The following is a 12,262-nucleotide window of genomic DNA, read 5'->3' as shown; positions in this document are numbered from 1 at the left end:
AGAGTATTTAGTATCTTCCCTCCTGGCATTTGAGACCTAATTTTTCTAATCAGTTTGCATTTCTTCCAGCATAGCTTTGCCTTGTGAGTTATTGGCATACCTAAAATGGGGCCAGTACAAGTTTATTTCATGCTTACATTACTTTTGTTTCAATGCTATTATGCAAAATACTCTAAGAGGCAATAGTCAACCTCTTTAAAGGCAGAAAACTTTGAAAAGGTTTTGCTTTCTTCTTGACCCAAAATAAAGGGTCATGTTGACCTTATTTATTTGCTTTGTAGCAGAAAACTAATGTGGCAGGAATACCCACTTGAGACACCAGGCTAAGTCATGAGGCATGCTTGGGTTATCCTTCTCATGTAATTTTTGCATTCACCTTAGTAAAAGTGTAATTGTGGAACTCCAAATGATTTTGTGCAGGGCTCCTTTCAGTAAACACTGAGAGGAAAACATGAGGGCATGATAAGCACCTGCAAAGCTATAGGTTTGGAGGTGAGGATAATTAATCCTTGCAATAGGAAAAAAGGTTATCCTGAAATATTAATGGCAACAGAACTTAGCATTTGTTAGCTTTAATACTGAAATGAGACATATTGGGGCCTTTGGTGCCACTGAATCTATTTGTGGCATGAAGTTGGAATTTGGGCAAGCTAAGGTAGGGCACGTAACAGATACTTGGGATAGGGGTGGAGTACGTAGGCTTTTGTTCTAAAGTCACTGCAGACACTTTTCACCAAGATATTGAAGAAAATATCATTCCTTTGAGTGCCATTTTGTCCAGCCTCCGTTACAGTTAAGGTTTTGTACACTAGGAATTATGGAGTGAGACTAAAATTAGAAAGCATTTTCCAAAGAAACCTCAGGCCAGTACTCTTGACACTTTTCAGAAAGAAAATTAGGTTTGTGGTTTCTTAGTGAGCTTCTGTACCTCGTTTCTGCTTAACCTCAGGTGATGACAGTAACCCAACCCTTAAACAAGACTTGGATTTGAGATTTAATGTTCCTTCCTTGTGTGTGCAGGATTTTGGTAAGCAAACAATAGGTATGCTGATTTAAACAACAATTTTTCCATCAGAGAGAGGAGATTTTGGCAGCGGTTGTTCTGCATCTACATGATAGCAAACCTCACTGTTTTACATGCAAGTAATACCACCATCAGTCAGGATCAAGTTTCCTGGCTAGTGTGTAACTCCTCATAGTGAATGCTGTAGCCTGATTTAACATAATCCAGCTTTTGTTTTAGTCTCTTGGATGTCAGGTGGTTGAAAGGCACCACAGTTTATTCCTAGACCCAAGCTAAAAATCTACACCACAGCAAATACTTACAACTTTAATGGACTGAAAGATAAAAAAAAAAATCCCATTCTATTTATGCCATACATGCATCTTTCTTTCTGGCAGACAGTACAAGTTCAGCAATTCCTCTAGCTAACTACATTATGTTTCTTTAAATAAACCCACTGTGATCTCGCTTACTGAAACAAAGAAGTGAAGGTTTATATATAACCAGTTTCCCTCTGATGCCTCCTGTACCACTGGTTTTCTAGGCCTCTTCCTATGCAAGACATTTCAGCAATGTAAGTAGGTGTTGCATAATATGATTATGTGCTGCTCTGAACTGAGGAACGTGTCCCACTTGTGGCATATTACACACTGCTGCCTGCTTCTTCCATTGGAAGAGAAATTATGTGATACTGATTTTATATTCCTGGCAGCAGTCAAATGCTACAGCAGAGGATTAGGGCATTGGGGCTTTTTTTTTGTTGTTTTTTTTCCTCTGTGTACTGAAAACCAGTATCGCGTTCCCCCACCCCCCATTGTGCCTTTAGCTCTGAAGGGAAAGATTACATTTCAGATAATCTCTTTTCCTCTGTGTCATTCCAACAGACCACCCTAACTCGCAGTACAGGAATTAGCGCGTGTGTGTAATTAGGACTTAATAAAATCAGCCTCTGAGTACAGGCAGTGTATGTACCGCTGAGGGAACGCGGCGGTGAGCTCACGCCTTGTCTCCAGCACCAGCCGTGTTCGCCATCCAGGGTTAACTGCGTTCCTCCTCTTCCCGCCTCGCCGCCCGCCCGGACGCCGCAGTGCCAGGTGTAGCACATCCCATGGGGAGCCGGGCCCCCCTCCCTGTCCATCCCACTGCGGAGCGGGCTGGCTCGGCAGCTGGCGGCGGGATGCGCAGGCGCGGAGCGCGCGCTGGGCGCGGCGGGCGCGCGGCGCGGGATGCGGGCGGCGCGAGCGCATGGCAGGAGGCGGGAAGCGGAGGCCGCGCGGCGCGGCGGGAGCCGCCGGAGAGCAGGTGGGGCGAGGGGAGCGGTGGGACACGGCCCGGGACACCCTGGGAAGGGCGGCGGGCGAGCTACGAGCGCCGTAGCCGCGGGGCCGCAGGCCTGGATCGGCGCGGGTGCCCTGTCGCAGCGTCGGTCCCCGGCTCCGTGCTCCTCGCTCTGTCTGCTCCGTCGCTGTGAGGAAAGCCCCAGGGCCCCCAGTTCTCCTGCGCAGGAGCCGCTCCTCCCCCGGGCTTCTCCCGGGAGCGCCGCGTTTGAGGTGCGCTGTGCCCGGCAGCCGCCGCATCATCCCGGCGGGATGCGCTGGGTACGGGGCACTCGGTGTCGCTGGATACCTGGCAGCGGCCCCATTTCGGAGAGGAAGTGTCCTCCGCGTTGGCCTTTTCTAAAAACAGGAAAGAAACCTTGCTGCTTTTTTTTTTTTTAAATTTTTATTTCATGTAGGGGGCAGTTGAGGCTACTGCTCTAGTGGAGCGTATGCTCAATATGGATCATTTCCTAATCCGCTTCGGTTTATGTTACATCATTTTTAACAGCAACTTCAGCTTTAAGCTACTTTTAAAATGCTGCACTGTAAACTGCACTACTCCTGATGGTGAATAACACAGTAGTTCAGACAGTAGAGACTAGAGGACTTTTGTTGTGTCATTTAACCAGACATGACAAAATAGTATCCCTACTTTCAACTATCTGTAAACATCTAAATTTATTAGATAGAGGCTGTGGTGGGATTGGAAATTGTCATTTTAAAATAATTTAGAATTTAGATTAAATTTTGGGGTTTCTTAGTCCTTTGCTTAATTAATTAATGGAAGTGCTTCTGTTGGTTATATCGACCATTAACATAAAAGTAGCAGTTTGCTACTTCATACATGTTTAGCACATATCAGACTGCACTTCTAATGGATTCTGTCCAAAATAGGTGTTCTAATCTGTATATATGCTGCTTTAACTAACAAACATGCCCTAGTGGTCCTAATAATTGTTCCTCCATGAATATAAAACTTTGTAAAATCCTTTGGTGGAGCTGACAGAAAGCAGCTAAATTAACTGTGGGCTTTCTTTTTTCATCTACAGAGCGAAAAAAATGGAGCTGTCAAGAAGAGAAGATCAAATCAGGCAGATATTCCTGACAGTCTTTGTCAAGAAGCCGAAACATGTTATCGACTTAGACTGCCTGAGGACTTCTACCAGTTTTGGAAGTTTTGTGAGGAACTAGATCCTGAGAAACCAAGTGGTGAGGTTTTAAATTTTGCCTTTTCTAACTTTCACTCTCAAAACCAGCCTGAAAGCAGGCAAACTGGAGGTGGTCAGATGCATTCTAATGCAGCTTCAATTTGTGGTTAAGATGCAGGATATTTATGTGAGTGTAAACAGGAATCCTGGATATAATCAGATGTATACTTCAAGCTTTCTAAAATATGATTACTTAAATCGTGCAATACAGAGGGACTAAACGTTGTCTAAATCTGTCTTTCTTGCAGGTACATTTAAAATGTTTGATATGGAACTCAAGTTTCCTAGATATATTGTGGTTTAACTCTAACCAACAACTAAGCACTGTTCAGCCACTCACTCCCCCTTAGTAAGACAGGGGAGAGAATCAGAAGGGTAAAAGTGAGAAAATGTGTGGGTTGAGCTAAAGACAGTTTAATAGGGAAAGCAAAGGCCACATGCAGAAGCAAAATAAAACAAGGAATTCATTCACCACTTCCCATGGCCAGGCAGGCATTCAGCCAACTCCAAGAAAGCACGGCTCTGTCACACGTAACAGTTACTTGGGAAGGCAAATACCATCACTCCAAATGACACTCCGTCTTCCCCTAGTTTATATACTGAACATGATGCCATATGGTATGGAATATCCCTTTGGTCACTTGGGGTCAGCTGTCCTGGCTGTGTCCCCTTTCAGCTTCTTGTACATCCACAGCTTTGCCACTGGTGGGGTGAGAGGCAGAAAAGGCTTTAACTCAGTGTAAGCACTGCTAAATCTGGGTTTCAACCTCCTCAAATTTATTATATAACAGAATGTGCCATCCCTGTGTGCTCTAGAAATGACAAGTTTTTTTAGAGTTACAGAATGATTTGGGCTGGAAGGGACTATTAAAGTTCATCTAGTCTAATCCCCTAAAATAACCAGGGACATCTTCAACTAGACCAGGTTGCTTAGAGCTCTATCCCACCTGTCCTTGAATGTGTCCAAACATGGGGTGTCCACTACCTTTCTGGGCAACTTGTTCCAGTGTTTCACCACCCTCATCTTAAGGAATTTTTTCCTTATATCTAGTCTGAATCTACCCTTTTATAGTTTAAAACCATTACCCCTCATTCTATTGCTACAGACCCTGCTAAAAAGTCTGTCGCTATCTTCAGTACCTAAAATATTTAAAGGCTGCAGTCTCCTTGGAGCCTTTTCTTCTCCAGGCTAACAACCCAGACCTCTCAGTCTGTCTTCACAGGAGAGATGCCCCAGCCCTGTGATCATCTTCATGAACCTCCTCTGGACCCCTTCCAACAGGGCCAGGTCTTTTCTGTACTGGGGCCCCCCAGAGCTGGATGCAGCATTCCAGGTGGGGTCTCACCAAAGCAGAGGACCAGAATCCCCTCCCTTGACCTGCTGGCCACACTGCTTTTGATGCAGCCCAGGATACAATTGGCTTTCTGGGCTGCAACTGCATGTTGTCAGCTCATGTCCAGCCTCTGACCCACCAGGACCCCCAAGTCCTCAGGAAGGCTGCTCTCAATTTGTTCATCCCTAGGCTTGTGTTGATACCAGGGCTTGCCCTGACCCAGGTTCAGCACCTTGCACCTTGTTAAAATACATGAGATTCCCATGGGCCCACTTCTCAAGCATATCCAGGTCCCTCTGGATGGCATCCCACCTTCAGGTGTGTCAACTGTAGCACTGAGCTTGGCATCATCAGCTAATTTGTTGAGGGTGCATGTGATCCCACTGTCTTGTGTAATTGATAAAGATTAATATTAAATAGTACTGGTCCCAGTACAAACCCCTGAGGAACACCACTCATGACTGATCTCTGTCCAGACATTGAACTGTTGACGGCTACTTCTTATGAGAAGTGTAATAACTCCCAAATGAAAGCTATCTGGACAAAACAATGTCTCAGCTCTCCTTGTCTAGTAAACAGTGTTTGATGGAATTTGTGGAAACTTTTGATACCTGAGTGACACAGGAACTGCGTCTACATATGCACCCACCAGAATGTAAATCAATTCATGCTTTGCTTTTCAGATGCACTTGTGCCAAGTCTTGGACTTAAACTGGTTGGACCATATGATATTCTTGCTGGAAAACACAAAAAACCAAAATCAACAGATGTGAACTTCAACCTTCATTGGAGATTCTTCTATGATCCCCCAGAATTCCAGACTATACTTGTTGGAGATAGCAAAACACAGTATCACATGGGATATTTCAGGTATTTAATTTCCTGTATGTTCTTGCTGGACCATAATTATGCAGTTTTTTGTCCTGTTTTCTCCATGAGACATGATTTGAGACTTGTGCACAATTATCAAACAAGAATCTTTCTCTTCTGTAATAGGATATTAACACATGGCTTGATATCTTTTTATTAAAAAAGATCACAGGTACTGGAGTTGGAGACTAGATTTAAATATTTATTAAACTACCTCCCCCAGCGATCTAGAGCACCTTCACTTGTTAATCTTTAACTTTTGCCATGACACTTGGAAGAAAAAGTCAAATGAATTAAAGGGAACAGGTATTCTCTTTGCATGTATAGATGCAAGCTCTCTTTAAGGCATGCTCTAAGATCTTAGAGCTTTAGATCTAAGGGCATTTCTTGATAGGTCTGAAGGAGATGGCAGCATACTGAGGAAGCAAATTAATTTTGCTTTGAAATAAGAAAAATGGACACACCTTGACTATTTGTGTGTACTTTTTCCTCAATAGGGATGTGCCAGATGAGCTCCCAGTGTGGGTTGGTGCAAATGAAGCTAAGAAGGGCTGTGTGATTTCACAAGTTGGTGATAATGTCTTTGCAGCAGTCAAGTAAGGTTCATACTTACTTTTACTTATAAAAAATAGAGTAGAAACTGTTAATTGTGAGGTGTGGAGTAACGCAGCTGACTTATTGACGTGTCTTTCTCAAGAAATTCGCGCTTATTTTCTGCCACTGCTAGCAAGTCTTAAGGTTCTCTCCAGAGCCTTTATAGGTTTTTTGACAGTGTTTTCCTTTCAGAAGTAAAATAGATAATTGTTAGTTATCTCGTTCTTTAAATATGTTGGCAGGGATAGGTTCTACAGGGATAGGCTCTACAGATGTTAAATACTTGGTTAAAATACTTGGTAAGTAAAGGGCGGGCATCTCAAACAGTGGTGAAGGAAATCGGAGTATCGCAGTAGCATCTGGCTCTTGTTCTTGCCTATGTAAAAATACATTTCTTTTGTATATAATGAATAAATACAAGAAGTGCCATTTCTGACCTTGGGGCAGGATAACATTTATATGGATATGTAACAAGATGATTCATGAAGCTTTACGTGATTCCATGTCAGGAATGTAAACAACAGATCTCATCCCTGCCGGTTAAAAATGGAAAGCTTTTTAAGGACAGACATGTGTCAGTCAGTGGAAGCAGGCTGAATAGTGGCTTCTGCAAAAGAATCCTTGTGCAGTGCAGAGTTAAATGAGGACATTTGTTTTGAAAGCACCATGAGGAAACTCATAAATATGTATTTGTGTGCATGACTTGGATGACAAATGGTGTCTATGGCACGAAAGCAGCAAACTGAATTCTTAAGATAGAAAGATGAACAGCTACTGAGTTCAGGAGAATCTTCAGCACCTGCTGATTGCATAAACTAGATGGTAATGCAGATACAGATAAGAAATGCCCAAGTATTGTCTGTGCCAAACTTTTCTTTCTTGTTAAACGAGGCTTGCATTTCCAAGTCTTTGTATAAATAAACTCAGGACTGCTAGTCTTCATTATAAGAACTGGAAGTTTAGTGTTTAAAAGTCTATAGATTTGTTTGTTTATTTTCTGTTAAGGCATGTTTTTTCTGTTTGCAGATTATTTTTGTCAAAAAAACTCAAAGAAGTGACTGATAAAAAGAAAAGTGCTGTTTTGAGAGACCTAGATGAAAAGCTAACAAGGACAGCAAAAGATCTGGGTTATTCTCTGGAACAAAAAACCATGAAGATGAAACAGAGAGATAAGAAAGTATGACTTTCCTCATCCACTGGCGAGAACTAAGTTCTGTTAAACTTTTTTCATTTCCCTTCCTGTTTGTGTTTTTTTTTTTCATCCTTCTAGTTAGTAAGGATGCTTCATTTAAGAATTTTCAGAGCAAATCATCTCTCTCTAAAACTTCAGGAGAGGGAAAATTAATACAACTGTGTTCCAAATAACAGGACTAAATAAAAACACATTATGCTTGTAAAACAAAATTCAATTTAAAAACAGACAAACAAAAGGAACAAACCACCACCAAAAAAACCACAATAAGGGCAGTAGTCTAAAAAATAAAACAAATGGAGGGCATGGAGAAAACTGGTTGAAATGGAAGATTAAAACAGTTGGGTTGGATCTGTTAGAAACAGGACCATGGATAGCAATGGTATGGATAGCAATGGTATGGATAGCAATGGTATGGATAGCAATGGTATGGATAGCAATGGTATGGATAGCAATGGTATGGATAGCAATGGTTTTGCATACCTATCAGAAATAATTATAGTAGGAGGTGACTAAACAAATGAGGTGCTACACAAGAGACTACAAGGGTTCCTAGACTTCAGAGCTTGACTGGAGTTTCCAGTTATTTTAAACTTCAGCACTTGAAAGTAATTGCAATATTATTTGAAACTGAGTTGATGTCCTAGAGCCAGGACACTATATTAGGTTTGACCACCAGCAGACAGATATTAGTGTTTAATGAGGTGAGTGGTTTTATGTCACAGTACTGTCTTATGGTGCTATGTTCTATTTCCTGTCCCTTTATTTAGGTGGTGACCAAAGCATTTCATGGAGCAGGCCTAGTTGTTCCTGTAGACAAAAATGATGTTGGATACAGAGAACTTCCTGAAACAAATGGTAAACATCTTGTTTACGATATTCTTCTGCTTTATTTAAACAACCTTCAGTCACACAGACTCTGCAAAAAACAAACTGCATTCATATTTTCTACATAGAGTAAGTGGTAGGAGTAAAAGGTAGAAGTCTTAACCGTCACACTTGAGCTCAAAGTATTGTCTTTAGATGAACCAAATGAAAATCAATGAAACATGTTAAATCTGAAATAATAATTCCTGAAGTAGCAGTTTAGATGATCTTTTGTATTGGCACAGCCATGCAGGAAGTAGATCCAAAAAACTGATCTATATTCAGGGATTTGTGGCTTAATTTCTTATCCATCCTCTTCTGCCACTGTTGTTTTAACCAGAATCAGTTCCTTGTTGGAAGTTCACCACACAAATGCTTGTCTCTCTCTATGGGGGAACTCAGAGGGATGGGCAGGGGGCAAGAATGAGCAGCCAAGGAAAGGGGTAAGCTTTTTCACCAGCAGTTCAGGGTGTGCCCACTTAGTTGACACACAGGTATGGTTTTGCCATAGACTATTCTGTGCAATATTAAATTTATTTATTTAAACATCTGGATATTTGACTTTGGTTTTTTTGCAGCTAATCTTAAAAAAATTTGCAAGGCTATTGTTGATGCTCCTACTGATGATGAGAGAGTGAAGGCTTTTGCACCCATTCAAGAAATGCTGACCTTTGTTCAGTTTGCTAATGATGAATGTGACTATGGAATGGGGTACGAACTGGGTATGGACCTCTTTTGCTATGGATCACATGTGAGTACTACAGCAATCATACTTCACAAAGTTATGCATTATTTTATATGTGGACCAGGAATTGTTCTGTGTTGTAGAATAATTATCCTTAGAAATCATAAAGGTCTACAAGAATATTGTTAATTCATGAAGACTGTTAGAAAGTCACACTTAAGGACATTATTCCGTGTTGAATTTAAAATTGTGCGTTGGAAAGCCCAATCCTGCAATCCAGAAGTAGAGTGCAGAATGTCTGATCTAAATATACTGAATAGTTGGAGCCCCCTGTCCCCAACTGCTTGTATAGGCACAGGCACCCAAATTCAACTGGATCAAGAAATGGACTGTAGTAACCCTAGCTGGAAAAATGTGACTCCAGGTCAGCTGTCTGGCTGCACTGCCTCTGGCTGGGTAGGGCACCTCCCACCTGAGGTCTCTTCCCTGTTTCTGTGTTAACAGTGAATATCATCAATAAGTTGATTCACTTAATAGCACTTAATTATACATAAAGATTCTGCTTAGCGCTTTTTGTTCTGTATTTTATTTTAGTTCTGTATTAAAACATTCACCCTGTTGATGAAAAGGTTCATATCTGTAATCAGTCTATGGCTAGAAAATAACACAAAGAAGTTAAACATCAACCTAATATGAATGGATCCATACAAAATAGCTTCTTCTAGCAAAACCAGTATCAGTGCTCCAGAGTATCATGTGAAAGATTTTTATCTTTCAGTACTAAATGTAGGCCCAGAAGAGCTGTGCTGAACTTTTGTTAAAATGTTTAGTCATTGAAATGAAGGAAAACTTGCTGCTCTTACCATGCACTTTTAAATTACTAATGTGATTCTTAGATTTCCTGTCCTGCTCTCTTAAGTTCTGTACAGCATCTGAAAATGTGTGGTATTTTCCTCTGATATCTTGCTCATTTAGGACCCTTTGTTCAGTGACTGGGCTGCTTCAGGTGCTTAAATCTTGTCTGCAACTGGAAGGGCAGTGAAGGAAACAGTTTCTCCCAGTTGGCTGAGTAGGTTAAGGCAAACACTTGGCTTTAGTGCTATGTGCTTCTTGGTACACGAGACTAAACCCTGACAAAGTCCTGCAACAACAAATTACACGTTTACAGCAGTATCATGTGTCTTCTGTCTATCTCAGGCAGCAGTTTGAAACAGCTGTAACTTTGCAGCTGTTTTCTAAAAATAGAAACCTTCATTTTCTTGTTTAGTAAACAGAAAGGAAAAAACAGCAGCTTCACACTTAAGTTACTTGGTGGTTTGGTCCCTCCCTGCTTTAGAGCTCATACTGGGAGCTGCTTTCTGGTTCTGACTGGAGCCTGCCTGTCCCCTTGCTTACAGAGCCAGAGAAACACTGACACTTTATCTGTAGCCCAGGACAGGGAAAGGGACTTAAATCTTGTCGCCTTCATATAAGAGCTATAATCGGCTTACATGTGCAATAATCATTGCAAATGCTAAATACAGTCTGACTTTTTTACATTTGAAGCGCTTAAATGGTTACTACAGGTACCATTGTAATCCCCTCAAGCTGTGGAGTGTGACAAGACATGGGACTGTGACAGGACACAGGACTTCAGCCACAGGCTGGAGCTCTTCATACTGTAATGGCACCGTCATTTCCTGCACCGCTAAAAATAGTTTTCCAGCTCAGGTAGCCGCGCCTGAGCGTGCTGTGGCTGTGACAGGTGTAGCACGAGGACGTGCTCAGCCACTTTGGGAGTGGGTGAAGAGATAAATACCCGGTGTCCCGAGATAAACAAAGCCTTGTTTTCCCTGTCTCCTGCAGTACTTCCACAAGACGGTGGGCCAGCTGCTGCCCCTGGCTTACTCCCTGCTGAAGAGGAACCTCTTTGCCGAGATCATCGAGTCGCACTTGGGCAGCCGGCGGGAAGAGGGCCTGGACCAGCTGGAGCCCTGAGCCGGGCACCGGGGCTACGGCGGGGCGGGCAGCCTTGTCTGTCTGTCTGTGTGTGTGTGTGGGCTTTTTGTACTCAGTGGCGGTGTCTTGGGGTCAGTAAAGCTTTTCTAAGGAACGCGCTGTTTCCCGGTGCTGGCTGCGCGCGGCGGGCCAGGCCCCGGCCCGGGCCCGGAGGGGAGGGGGTCACGTGCCGGCGGGCGGGGCTGTCGCGGCGGAGGGGCGGGCGGTGCTGCGGCCCGGACACATCCGCGCCTGCCCGGGCTGCGCCCCCGCCGCGGGCTGCGGGCAACGCGGGCCAGCCGGCGTGGCGTGAGGGAGAAGGGGAGGGGCGGGCTGCTGCCTCACACGGCTTGGAGCGCCTGCAGGCACCGACCAGGTGACTCGTGCAGCCGGCTTGTTCCGTACACACCTGCGGAGCCTCACGTCCCTGCTCCGGGTGATTGTTGGTGCCGTTCTGCGCCTCCTCACCCGCAGGTGCAGCGTTCCTGTCTGTGGCAGAGCACTAACGCAGGTCCTGCAATCCAGGGGCTGGCTCAGTTTGGAGGAAACAAATGGGATGAAGGGAAGCCTAAATGACGGTACAAGACAAATTTGGAATTCCACTGCAATTGCTACCTTGCTAATCAGAAGTCATCCCCAGCTTTCAACACTAATCTGGACACTTAAAAATGGAACCAAATTGATTTTGTACAAAACAGAAATGACATGTTTTCAAGTTCATTGGCCCACAGCTCTGTGAGTTTTATTCTTGGGCAACTGATTGAAATAACAGTCCATAAACAATGGAAAATAACATTTGCTCTGACTCAACAGACCTGCCACCATACAGTGACTTCCACTGTACTAAGTCATAGCATTACTAATGACAGTAAGTAATACTAATGACAGAAAGTAATACTGATTACTACTGACAAAGATTACAGGCCAGGAGCAACATGCTCAAATTTAAGTCGTTCCTATTTTTTTAGCCACAGATTGTACTTCCAATTCACAGTGTAGGTTAGAGTGCTTCAGTTTTAAATGAAAGAGATAATCTACTTTTCTAAGTTTGACAGCTTCATCCCTTTCACTCAGCATGTTCTATTTATTCAAGCACAAGCAGACAGTGACTCCTTCAGGGGCCTGGAGTTTTGTTTTATACATAAAAAAGAGGTACTTTCTTGAATATTTAGTCTTATGTTCTGAACAGAACAGACCTTCATATTAATGCCCT

General features: G+C 43.1%; 1 protein-coding gene across 2 annotated transcripts; it reads left to right on the top strand.

Moving 5' to 3' along the window:
- Positions 1-2,210: 2,210 nt before the first annotated feature.
- LOC108498185 (UPF0609 protein C4orf27 homolog) lies at positions 2,211-11,164 on the top strand. 2 transcript variants are annotated; one of them, XM_017816586.1, is made up of 8 exons: positions 2,211-2,305; positions 3,372-3,531; positions 5,548-5,734; positions 6,232-6,330; positions 7,355-7,505; positions 8,291-8,378; positions 8,966-9,138; positions 10,918-11,164. In XM_017816586.1, the coding sequence occupies exons 1-8, from the start codon at positions 2,249-2,251 to the stop codon at positions 11,047-11,049; spliced, it is 1,047 nt and encodes a 348-aa protein (XP_017672075.1). In that variant the 5' UTR covers positions 2,211-2,248; the 3' UTR covers positions 11,050-11,164. The 2 variants fall into 2 exon arrangements, with proteins under 2 accessions (XP_017672075.1, XP_017672074.1); XM_017816585.1 differs by lacking the exon at positions 6,232-6,330 and having other exon boundaries at positions 2,246-2,305.
- The last annotated feature ends 1,098 nt before the right edge of the window (positions 11,165-12,262 follow it).

This window comes from Lepidothrix coronata, unplaced genomic scaffold (genome assembly GCF_001604755.1).
Source record: "Lepidothrix coronata isolate B3197 unplaced genomic scaffold, Lepidothrix_coronata-1.0 Scaffold56, whole genome shotgun sequence".
In the NCBI taxonomy this organism is placed as follows: Eukaryota; Metazoa; Chordata; class Aves; order Passeriformes; family Pipridae; genus Lepidothrix; species Lepidothrix coronata.
This window is presented reverse-complemented; position numbering and strand designations above follow the sequence as displayed.